This window comes from Crinia signifera, chromosome 8, assembly GCF_055691185.1.
Source record: "Crinia signifera chromosome 8, ASM5569118v1, whole genome shotgun sequence".
NCBI lineage: Eukaryota > Metazoa > Chordata > Amphibia > Anura > Myobatrachidae > Crinia > Crinia signifera.
Genome location: NC_139224.1, coordinates 3,407,497 through 3,420,438, shown reverse-complemented (window position 1 = coordinate 3,420,438; position 12,942 = coordinate 3,407,497). Strand labels below are relative to the sequence as shown.

The window sequence follows — 12,942 nt, the reverse complement described above, 5'->3', positions numbered from 1 at the left end:
AGAAAGGACGTACCGTTACGGAAATTGGGAAGGGGCTCTTACCTGGTCAAGGTTTTTAAAGAGTAAAATGTCTTTGCAGGATTCTTGTAGCCTACTCCGCTGCTCATCTGATTTCGGGTGAACTACCTGTAAGACAAGTCGTGCGGTAAGGAAAACGTATCAACTTAAAGAAGTCCCTAGCAGGCAGTCCCGGGGCACTGCTCGTGGACAGGACTACGGAAACATGGCGGAGCTCACTACAGAGAGGACACAATAGTAAAGAACATAAAGAAGTCCCTAGCAGGCAGTCCCGGGGCACTGCTCGTGGACAGGACTACGGAAACATGGCGGAGCTCACCGCAGAAAGGACACATTAGTAAAGAACATAAAGAAGTCCCTAGCAGGCAGTCCCGGGGCACTGCTCGTGGACAGGACTACGGAAACATGGCGGAGCTCACTACAGAGAGGACACAATAGTAAAGAACATAAAGAAGTCCCTAGCAGGCAGTCCCGGGCACTGCTCGTGGACAGGACTACGGAAACATGGCGGAGCTCACTACAGAAAGGACACAATAGTAAAGAACATAAAGAAGTCCCTTGCAGGCAGTCCCGGGGCACTGCTCGTGGACAGGACTACGGAAACATGGCGGAGCTCACTACAGAAAGGACACAATAGTAAAGAACATAAAGAAGTCCCTAGCAGGCAGTCCCGGGGCACTGCTCGTGGACAGGACTACGGAAACATGGCGGAGCTCACCACAGAAAGGACACAATAGTAAAGAACATAAAGAAGTCCCTAGCAGGCAGTCCCGGGCACTGCTCGTGGACAGGACTACGGAAACATGGCGGAGCTCACCGCAGAAAGGACACAATAGTAAAGAACATAAAGAAGTCCCTTGCAGGCAGTCCCGGGGCACTGCTCGTGGACAGGACTACGGAAACATGGCGGAGCTCACTACAGAAAGGACACAATAGTAAAGAACATAAAGAAGTCCCTAGCAGGCAGTCCCGGGGCACTGCTCGTGGACAGGACTACGGAAACATGGCGGAGCTCACTACAGAAAGGACACAATAGTAAAGAACATAAAGAAGTCCCTAGCAGGCAGTCCCGGGGCACTGCTCGTGGACAGGACTACGGAAACATGGCGGAGCTCACCGCAGAAAGGACACAATAGTAAAGAACATAAAGACGTCCCTAGCAGGCAGTCCCGGGGCACTGCTCGTGGACAGGACTACGGAAACATGGCGGAGCTCACCGCAGAAAGGACACAATAGTAAAGAACATAAAGACGTCCCTAGCAGGCAGTCCCGGGGCACTGCTCGTGGACAGGACTACGGAAACATGGCGGAGCTCACCGCAGAAAGGACACAATAGTAAAGAACATAAAGAAGTCCCTAGCAGGCAGTCCCGGGGCACTGCTCGTGGACAGGACTACGGAAACATGGCGGAGCTCACCGCAGAAAGGACACAATGGTAAAGAACATAAAGAAGTCCCTAGCAGGCAGTCCCGGGGCACTGCTCGTGGACAGGACTACGGAAACATGGCGGAGCTCACCGCAGAAAGGACACAATGGTAAAGAACATAAAGAAGTCCCTAGCAGGCAGTCCCGGGGCACTGCTCGTGGACAGGACTACGGAAACATGGCGGAGCTCACCGCAGAAAGGACACAATAGTAAAGAACATAAAGAAGTCCCTAGCAGGCAGTCCCGGGGCACTGCTCGTGGACAGGACTACGGAAACATGGCGGAGCTCACCGCAGAAAGGACACAATAGTAAAGAACATAAAGACGTCCCTAGCAGGCAGTCCCGGGGCACTGCTCGTGGACAGGACTACGGAAACATGGCGGAGCTCACTACAGAAAGGACACAATAGTAAAGAACATAAAGAAGTCCCTAGCAGGCAGTCCCGGGGCACTGCTCGTGGACAGGACTACGGAAACATGGCGGAGCTCAACGCAGAAAGGACACAATAGTAAAGAACATAAAGAAGTCCCTAGCAGGCAGTCCCGGGGCACTGCTCGTGGACAGGACTACGGAAACATGGCGGAGCTCACCACAGAAAGGACACAATAGTAAAGAACATAAAGAAGTCCCTAGCAGGCAGTCCCGGGGCACTGCTCGTGGACAGGACTACGGAAACATGGCGGAGCTCACTACAGAAAGGACACAATAGTAAAGAACATAAAGACGTCCCTAGCAGGCAGTCCCGGGGCACTGCTCGTGGACAGGACTACGGAAACATGGCGGAGCTCACCACAGAAAGGACACAATAGTAAAGAACATAAAGAAGTCCCTAGCAGGCAGTCCCGGGGCACTGCTCGTGGACAGGACTACGGAAACATGGCGGAGCTCACCGCAGAAAGGACACAATAGTAAAGAACATAAAGAAGTCCCTTGCAGGCAGTCCCGGGGCACTGCTCGTGGACAGGACTACAGAAACATGGCGGAGCTCACCGCAGAAAGGACACAATAGTAAAGAACATAAAGACGTCCCTAGCAGGCAGTCCCGGGGCACTGCTCGTGGACAGGACTACGGAAACATGGCGGAGCTCACTACAGAAAGGACACAATAGTAAAGAACATAAAGAAGTCCCTAGCAGGCAGTCCCGGGGCACTGCTCGTGGACAGGACTACGGAAACATGGCGGAGCTCACCGCAGAAAGGACACAATAGTAAAGAACATAAAGAAGTCCCTAGCAGGCAGTCCCGGGGCACTGCTCGTGGACAGGACTACGGAAACATGGCGGAGCTCACCACATACAGGACACAATGGTATAGAACATAAAGAAGTCCCTTGCAGGCAGTCCCGGGGCACTGCTCGTGGACAGGACTACGGAAACATGGCGGAGCTCACTACAGAAAGGACACAATAGTAAAGAACATAAAGAAGTCCCTAGCAGGCAGTCCCGGGGCACTGCTCGTGGACAGGACTACGGAAACATGGCGGAGCTCACCACATACAGGACACAATGGTATAGAACATAAAGAAGTCCCTTGCAGGCAGTCCCGGGGCACTGCTCGTGGACAGGACTACGGAAACATGGCGGAGCTCACTACAGAAAGGACACAATAGTAAAGAACATAAAGAAGTCCCTAGCAGGCAGTCCCGGGGCACTGCTCGTGGACAGGACTACGGAAACATGGCGGAGCTCACCGCAGAAAGGACACAATAGTAAAGAACATAAAGAAGTCCCTAGCAGGCAGTCCCGGGGCACTGCTCGTGGACAGGACTACGGAAACATGGCGGAGCTCACTGCAGAAAGGACACAATAGTAAAGAACATAAAGAAGTCCCTAGCAGGCAGTCCCGGGGCACTGCTCGTGGACAGGACTACGGAAACATGGCGGAGCTCACCGCAGAAAGGACACAATAGTAAAGAACATAAAGAAGTCCCTAGCAGGCAGTCCCGGGGCACTGCTCGTGGACAGGACTACGGAAACATGGCGGAGCTCACTACAGAAAGGACACAATAGTAAAGAACATAAAGAAGTTTAGTTACCCTGGGCTCAGCGTCATCCTCATCTTCATCTGGGTTAAAGGCTTCAGCACATACTAGTGAAGAGAAAGAGATTTATTAATGTACAATCCATATACACAGATACTTGTAATCTCTCCATCGCACGGTATGAGACGATGACTGCTGGGAACTATCTCTACGTGATCCGGTTACACACACGGCACTATCTCTACGTGATCCGGTTACACACACGGCACTATCTCTACGTGATCCGGTTACACACACGGCACTATCTCTACGTGATCCGGTTACACACACGGCACTATCTCTACGTGATCCGGTTACACACACGGCACTATCTCTACGTGATCCGGTTACACACACGGCACTATCTCTACGTGATCCGGTTACACACACGGCACTATCTCTACGTGATCCGGTTACACACACGGCACTATCTCTACGTGATCCGGTTACACACACGGCACTATCTCTACGTGATCCGGTTACACACACGGCACTATCTCTACGTGATCCGGTTACACACACGGCAGTCCCAGCTCTTAATGATTTAATCCTGGTGATTACTCTGGTTTGGGTCATAGGGTTGACACTATGAAGGGCGACCACTAAAGGTTGACAGGGTCGCAAGGTCAACACAAGCATTAGGATGACAATGGGAAGGTCGACATGAGGTCTATCAGTAGCGTAAGCGTTAGTCACAGTGTTCTATTCTCCCTCCGCGCCCCCTGGTGGACGGTCGGGTACACAACATATGCCCGAAGCTTCATTTCTATTCTCCCTCCGCGCCCCCTGGTGGACGGTCAGGTACACAACATATGCCCGAAGCTTCATTTCTATTCTCCCTCCGCGCCCCCTGGTGGACGGTCGGGTACACAACATATGCCCGAAGCTTCATTTCTATTCTCCCTCCGCGCCCCCCTGGTGGACGGTCAGGTACACAACATATGCCCGAAGCTTCATTTCTATTCTCCCTCCGTGCCCCCTGGTGGACGGTCGGGTACACAACATATGCCCGAAGCTTCATTTCTATTCTCCCTCCGCGCCCCCCTGGTGAACGGTCGGGTACACAACATATGCCCGAAGCTTCATTTCTATTCTCCCTCCGCGCCCCCCTGGTGAACGGTCGGGTACACAACATAAGCCCGAAGCTTCATTTCTATTCTCCCTCCGCGCCCCCTGGTGAACGCTCAGGTACACAACATATGCCCGAAGCTTCATTTCTATTCTCCCTCCGCGCCCCCCTGGTGGACGGTCAGGTACACAACATATCCCTCCGCGCCCCCTGGTGAACGCTCAGGTACACAACATATGCCCGAAGCTTCATTTCTATTCTCCCTCCGCGCCCCCCTGGTGGACGGTCAGGTACACAACATATGCCCGAAGCTTCATTTCTATTCTCCCTCCGCGCCCCCTGGTGGACGGTCGGGTACACAACATATGTCCGAAGCTTCATTTCTATTCTCCCTCCGCGCCCCCCTGGTGGACGGTCAGGTACACAACATATGTCCGAAGCTTCATTTCTATTCTCCCTCCGCGCCCCCTGGTGGACGGTCAGGTACACAACATATGCCCGAAGCTTCATTTCTATTCTCCCTCCGCGCCCCCCTGGTGGACGGTCAGGTACACAACATATGCCCGAAGCTTCATTTCTATTCTCCGTCCGCGCCCCCCTGGTGAACGGTCGGGTACACAACATATGCCCGAAGCTTCATTTCTATTCTCCCTCCGCGCCCCCTGGTGGACGGTCAGGTACACAACATATGCCCGAAGCTTCATTTCTATTCTCCCTCCGCGCCCCCTGGTGGACGGTCAGGTACACAACATATGCCCGAAGCTTCATTTCTATTCTCCCTCCGCGCCCCCTGGTGAACGGTCGGGTACACAACATATGCCCGAAGCTTCATTTCTATTCTCCCTCCGCGCCCCCTGGTGGACGGTCAGGTACACAACATATGCCCGAAGCTTCATTTCTATTCTCCCTCCGTGCCCCCTGGTGGACGGTCGGGTACACAACATATGCCCGAAGCTTCATTTCTATTCTCCCTCCGCGCCCCCCTGGTGGACGGTCAGGTACACAACATATGCCCGAAGCTTCATTTCTATTCTCCCTCCGCGCCCCCTGGTGAACGGTCGGGTACACAACATATGCCCGAAGCTTCATTTCTATTCTCCCTCCGCGCCCCCTGGTGAACGGTCGGGTACACAACATATGCCCGAAGCTTCATTTCTATTCTCCCTCCGCGCCCCCTGGTGGACGGTCAGGTACACAACATATGCCCGAAGCTTCATTTCTATTCTCCCTCCGCGCCCCCTGGTGAACGGTCGGGTACACAACATATGCCCGAAGCTTCATTTCTATTCTCCCTCCGCGCCCCCTGGTGGACGGTCAGGTACACAACATATGCCCGAAGCTTCATTTCTATTCTCCCTCCGTGCCCCCCTGGTGAACGGTCAGGTACACAACATATGCCCGAAGCTTCATTTCTATTCTCCCTCCGCGCCCCCTGGTGGACGGTCGGGTACACAACATATGCCCGAAGCTTCATTTCTATTCTCCCTCCGCGCCCCCCTGGTGAACGGTCGGGTACACAACATATGCCCGAAGCTTCATTTCTATTCTCCCTCCGCGCCCCCCTGGTGAACGGTCGGGTACACAACATATGCCCGAAGCTTCATTTCTATTCTGCCTCCGCACCCCCCCCCCCCCTGGTGAACGGTCGGGTACACAACATATGCCCGAAGCTTCATTTCTATTCTCCGTCCGCGCCCCCCTGGTGAACGGTCGGGTACACAACATATGCCCAAAGTTTCATTTCTATTCTCCCTCCGCACCCCCCCCCCCCCCCCTGGTGAACGGTCGGGTACACAACATATGTCCGAAGCTTCATTTCTATTCTCCCTCCGCGCCCCCCTGGTGAACGGTCGGGTACACAACATATGCCCAAAGCTTCATTTCTATTCTCCCTCCGCACCCCCCCCCCTGGTGAACGGTCGGGTACACAACATATGCCCGAAGCTTCATTTCTATTCTCCCTCCGAGCCCCCCTGGTGGACGGTCGGGTACACAACATATGCCCGAAGCTTCATTTCTATTCTCCCTCCGCGCCCCCCTGGTGAACGGTCGGGTACACAACATATGTCCAAAGCTTCATGTCTATTCTCCCTCCACCCCCCCCCCCCTGGTGAACGGTCGGGTACACAACATATGCCCGAAGCTTCATTTCTATTCTCCCTCCGCACCCCCACCCCCCCTGGTGAACGGTCGGGTTCACAACATATGTCCGAAGCTTCATTTCTATTCTCCCTCCGCGCCCCCCTGGTGAACGGTCGGGTACACAACATATGCCCAAAGCTTAATTTCTATTCTCCCTCCGCGCCCCCCTGGAGAACGGTCGGGTACACAACATATGCCCGAAGCTTCATTTCTATTCCCCCTCCGCGCCCCCCTGGTGAACGGTCGGGTACACAACATATGCCCGAAGCTTAATTTCTATTCTCCCTCCGCGCCCCCCTGGTGAACGGTCGGGTACACAACATATGCCCGAAGCTTCATTTCTATTCCCCCTCCGCGCCTTAGGACAAGTCGCCCCCGACTTCCCCCTGAGCTTTCCCGGCTGCTCCCCGGGGGAGCTTGATTAGATTGGCACTTGATGTGCCATTTTTTACATGTGATAAATCGTCTCGATTTATCACATGTAAAAAACCCGGGGAGCAGGGGGGGGGGGGGGCTACAGAGCAGGGCTGCTGGTGGGAGCAGGGGGGGGCTGGGGACGCTGCGGGGGACACAGGCGGCATAGATCTGGGCAGAGGGAGCCGGGAGCTGTCAGTGCTAGAAAAAAAAGCCTATACAATGAATGGGCAGCCTGTGATTGGCTGAGCGCTCTCTCAGCCAATTGCTGACTGGCTGAGAGAGCGCTCAGCCAATCACAGGCCGCCCATTCATTGTATGGGCTTTTTTTTTTTTTTTTTATTTAGTACTGACAGCTCCCGGCTCCCCCTGCCCGGCTCTATGCCGCCTGTGTCCCCCGCAGCGTCCCCAGCCCCCTCCACCGCCGCGCCGCCCCACTAAGTCCCAAGTCGGGTGGTCGGACGTGCAGCAGGTCCGAAGACCCGACACAGATCCGATGCGCACGGGACCGCGCATCGGATCTAAGGGGACATCAAAACTAGCCGATTTTGGCCAGATCCGACTGATCTGGCTGAAATCTGACCAAAATCGGCTAGTGTATGGGGGCCTTTAGTCTATGAGGCAGAGTGCACCAGAAGAATGAAGAACTTCAGATCATACGGTGCCCGCCCGGGCCCCCAACTTCTAGACTCATTAATAAAGAGGCAACTATCCATTATACAGAGATAACAGTATTCTGGTGCAGGTGGTGGACAATGCTACATACCACTAAAGCAGCAAATTCAATTCAGAGTATACATCAGTTATGTGACAAGTGGATTTCCAGCTGGTGAACTACAATCATCAGCACTACCAGCCAGACAAGAGCGCGGGGGAACATGCCTGATCCTGCAGAACAGAAGCCACGCCCCTAGCGTTCCATTCTGCCGGGATGATGATGATGATTTGCGGTTACTGAGATGATGCAGTGTACAACAGTCCCTCTAACAAAGCAGCAATGACAGAGTTCCCCGGTACCGGTACCGAACGCATGAGACTTGTGATTGTCACACGGGTCCCTTTATCAGAGGCCTTGCAGGAATGGAAGGTCACAGCGCCTGTTATCACAACCGCCCTGTATTCCACAGCTACAGAACAAATTCTTGTTTTTTTGTAGGAGCCTTGAAAAAGGAAGAAAGGTCAAAATAGAACTAAAATGTGCCGAGTATTGCTTCATCCTCTTGTAAAGCACTGGAAGGGGCGCACTTCTTACACACACTGGCTTTCTGGCTTTTAATGAAAAATACATTGCTGTAAGAGTATAAGCCCCTTCAGGTGCGGACAGCTGATTAAAGGTCGTAGGTCAATGCCTGACCGAGCACCAAATCTGCCAATGAGCGAATAAACTATGTTCATTAACGCAAGATAAATTCGATGTATCCTAAGTGCAGAGTTCCAGCAACATTTAGGGGGGTATTCAATCCCTGCCGCTATTTCCGACAGGTGACTATGCCCAGCAGCATTGAAGAGGCAGCCGACTGTAAAAGCTGTCAGGCCCATTCTGCCGATCACAAGCCACAGCGGTTTATGCAGACACGCCCTCTGATTGCAGTCAGGCAGGACATCGATTCCTGTCTGGCGATATTTGGTCCAGCAAAATGAAAATGGTCACGGCTGTCAGGATGGATCGACAGTCGTGACCCGGTATTGAATCCCCCCCCCTAGTGTGAAAAAGCCATAAACAGGTGGGATGCTACCAAATAACTCCCCAATAACAGATTAATATGAAGCCAGGGATAGTGCAGATAATTATACGGAATGGAAGGGTTTCTTTTCTTCATTTCTCAGTCCACCAATTAGACACAGATGTTATAACCCCAAACGAATCTTGTCGCACAGTCATACCCTCTTTGGCCAAACTGTAGCAGATGCAGGCACACATACTGCCCGAGATTGCAGCATCATTAACAGGAATAACTGCGCACTTGTCCTACTTCCACTATTACAGCACCACCTGTAAACAAGTCCAACCGTATCGCTCACTGACAGCAGCCACTCCAGCCACTTGTCCCACAGAGTCCTGTTTTGGATTATACCTATTTGCATTCCGTTTAGCATTATATGTATATGGTTGATAAGTGATCACTGTGTGATAGTAATTGTATAATACTGAAATAACTCACCAGACACCCTCCGGTTGAATCTATTGATGACAGGAGCTGTAAACAGAAAAGAGAAGTGGTGTTAACTTCGCAACATATGTAAATATAATAGAATAGCACTGAGGAATAACAAGAACCATCCAAGTCAGTATAACACCCAAACAGAAAGGAACCTATAGCTGGGTAACACAAACCTAAGGGTATAAGATGTCACGGTAGTATAGAAGGCTGTTAATGGCCGCAAGCGTCTGGTATAATGTTTGACTGCTTGCAAAAAATATTAACAGTGGAAAAAGGGTTTTGTTTTTCAAGCAAATTAAAGCCCTGTAATCATTGTGGGATACATTAAATGCCTATACGGTGATTTTAAGACGTGTGTACCTGCCAGCTGCAAATCGTATATGTCTCCTCTATACAACACCCCCACATCACTTATCCATTATTCAGCAGAAGATTAACTGAAAACTGACGTGTCCTTATAGGCAAGATTTTCCTATTTAATGACTTCTGTGCCTCAATCATTAGGGGTGTATCGGATATTCTGAACCAAGCCCTGACAGAACTGGGATTTCATTCCTACTTTGCACCAAACAAAAAAGGTGCAAAATAAAGTCCACATAAGAACATGGATTTAGAACAGAGCAGCAAACCTGGCGGCCACAGGAGTTTCACCCACGGTAACAGAACCCAACAGCAGCTCCAACAGAGCAAGGGAACCTTGGCTCACGGTGATCAGGGGTGGCTGGTTTAAACCAGATTTAAGACAAAATGGTTTTTAAAAAAATTAAACATTATTATATTTTTCAATATGCTGTAACTACAGGCACAAGACCAGGACTTCTTTAAAATATATATATATATATATTATAAGGCATCTCTGGTATTACACATTCTTCTTGTTTGTGGTATTTATTTTTAAATCAGCTAAACCAATGCAGTAAATCTCACACACACCAAAAAGATATAGGGGCGCATTTATCAACATATTGCGATGCCGGCGCAGTGGCATCACATTGCGGTGTTGAAGTACACCGCCTGAATGTATCATTAAAAGGGCGCAGGGACAGGGCTCCGAAAGGAGCCCGTCACTGCGAAGCCCTGACCCGGAAGCCGGGGGGGGGGTCAGCGCATGCGCAGTAATGCGCTGACCCCTGCCGACCCCTGTGACCGCACTGCCATACTCGGGCAGTGCGATCCCGCAGCCATAGGCTGCAATGGGCTATCACCATATCAGAATGGCAATAGCCCAGGGGTGCGAAGCCGGGCTGCCCGATGTTAATACATCGGGCAGCTTCGCATCCCCCTTAGAAACCTATAGGGGATGCGGCCAGCAGCGGTGCAGGGGGGATCGCAGCAGGGATCGGAGATCCCTGCTGCGGTCCCCCTTTGATACATTTAAGAGATACTTAATATTTGCGGCTAAACCCCGAAAACGGGTGATTTAGCCGCAAATATGGTTTGATAAATGGGCCCCATAGGGAGGTGAATCAGATGAGAGGTGTTAAATCTGCCGTGGCGAGCGCAGCGAGCCCTGCAAGGGGACGCGTAATACATGTAAAGTATTACGCGTCCGCTCGCCACGCTTCGGGCTCGGTGGCACGCTGCGCTCGCCACACTATATAAAATCAACTCCGTGCCGACATGGATAGAGGGGGTATGAAAAGGTCGGAGGACGCGTACCGCTGCGCTCGCCACACTTCGGGATGGCGTTGATAGTGGGGGTGGCGTGGGGGTGCATTTAACATTGTAAGCACCCATTAGGGTGCTTATACAATTAAAAATCTTATAGGGGGGCCAATTGACCTTGAAAGCACCCATTAGTGTGCTTATACAATTTAAAATCTCATCTCATCGTATGCCATATACAATGGTATACAATTTTAAATTGTATAAGATCCTATAAGATCGTGGGAGCCGTGATACACAAGTACCAAACTATGAATCTGGAAAAGGTCTCCTCTTACAGTGCGTCACATCATACCAGGGCAAAAAGCTGCAGTCATAAAGCACACACACACACACACACTGAACTGGAAGGCAGCATATACCACATCACCGCTGTGGATTACAGAGCAGTGGAAAGCAATCGCTTGGAACAGATAGGAAGTTATCGGCCATTACATCTGCTGACCTGATTATGATGCAGGAATTCAGGAGACCTGGTGGCACATTAATACGTTTATTGCTTTTCCACCCCTAGGTCCACTTTCCTTAATGAATCAAAGGCTTAAAATATTATCCAATATTGCACAGCAGCTAATGGCCTACTACGGCCAAACAGTAGCACACCGCTATTTCAGATGTTAGAACTATGAGGAGAATCAAGGAAATGCCAAGAACTGAGCCCTCATTAGCATCAATGACACCAGCAGCAGCTCCGCTTCATGTAACAAAATGCTGACTTAACCCTTTTAGAACCTCATCCTGCACCTCTGAGCCAGGCACAAAGGACCCATCTACATGATATGACTGTGGAAGCGTGGTCTCATATTGGAGCTACCACCAATTTCATATTCAAGCTTTACAATGTGTACATATCTGTCCATCACGTAAATAACCCCTGTGAGCCTTCACATATAGGGGGTGATTCAATTGTGCCGCTTCAGAGAAAAGTCCATAGTTCGGGGGCACAATGCTGGACTTTACACACCAAAATGAGTACGTTAGACAGGTTTAGCCACCCTTTCAGGTGCACTAAATGGTAATGGACGTCTTATCGGATCAATAATTAAATAACTCCGATAGAGAACAATTCATAAGGGGTGTACACACGGTGAGATTTTGACTAGTCAAAATCTCCTAGAAGGTTAGCAAAAATCTCCCTATTTTTCTCCTGCTTAAGGAGGCCACACACGCACCGATGCAGGCTCCCGCGGCACCCCATCGCACAGTACAAAAAGTATGTGCTGCACATACTTTTTGTACTAGCTTTTTCTAGCACAGCATCGCATGCACATTGTATGCACAAGGCATACGATGCGATGCTATGTGTGCTGGTTAAGCCCACAACGCACGCCGGGATCGGTGCGTGTGTGGGCTGCTTTAGTCAGTATTGTCTAGCAGAGATTGCTTAGCATAGATAGACTGTGCAGGCAATTTTGACTAGATCATAGACTTATTATTATTATTATGACAAAATCGCTTAGTCAAAATCTCTTAAAATTGCTTAGTCAAAATTGTCCATTAGCCAAAATCTCCGTGTGTGTGTACATCCCTATAGAGACACCCAGGTGGGGTTGCGTGACCGTTGAATCCATTATTATTACTGGGAAATGTTTGTTTATTGTGTGGAGATAACGCGCTGCTCTGTTTGGATGTGAATAGCCGCAGTTACTCGTGGATTGGGGAGAACCACGTGGTGGCCCAAGCAGCACTTTCCTTTGTGCCCATTCATGGACAGAGCCCATAACAAATGGGCATCCGCAACAATCAGGCCTGAACGGAGCAACAAGTGAATTGCACCACATTTAGGGGTGGAGGTGTAATATAGGAACATGTGGAGTGTACAAAGCAATCAGATGCAGTTTCACAGGAACATATTTTACTTACAAAAAAAAAGGAAATCCAGGATAAATTAATTCACAGCCACATTTAAAGGTCAACATAATTGAAAGAACATTACATGTGCGACACATTTGCTGTCCGCCAAGTGCAAGCTACTATTCCCGGTTATCAGTTGTGCTCAGGATAAGAGTGGCTGACTACATTGTC

General features: G+C 50.7%; 1 protein-coding gene across 1 annotated transcript in view; it reads right to left on the bottom strand.

The window, feature by feature from the left end:
- Window positions 1–12,942, bottom strand: part of PRKAR2A (protein kinase cAMP-dependent type II regulatory subunit alpha) — a 54,008-nt gene that overhangs the window by 16,716 nt on the left and 24,350 nt on the right. The window contains exons 2-4 of the mRNA XM_083155593.1: window positions 9,253–9,288; window positions 3,481–3,533; window positions 43–126 (exon numbers count right to left, since the gene is read on the bottom strand). Of these exons, the coding sequence (XP_083011719.1) occupies window positions 43–126; window positions 3,481–3,533; window positions 9,253–9,288 (173 nt within the window). The remainder of the gene's footprint in view (window positions 1–42; window positions 127–3,480; window positions 3,534–9,252; window positions 9,289–12,942) is intronic.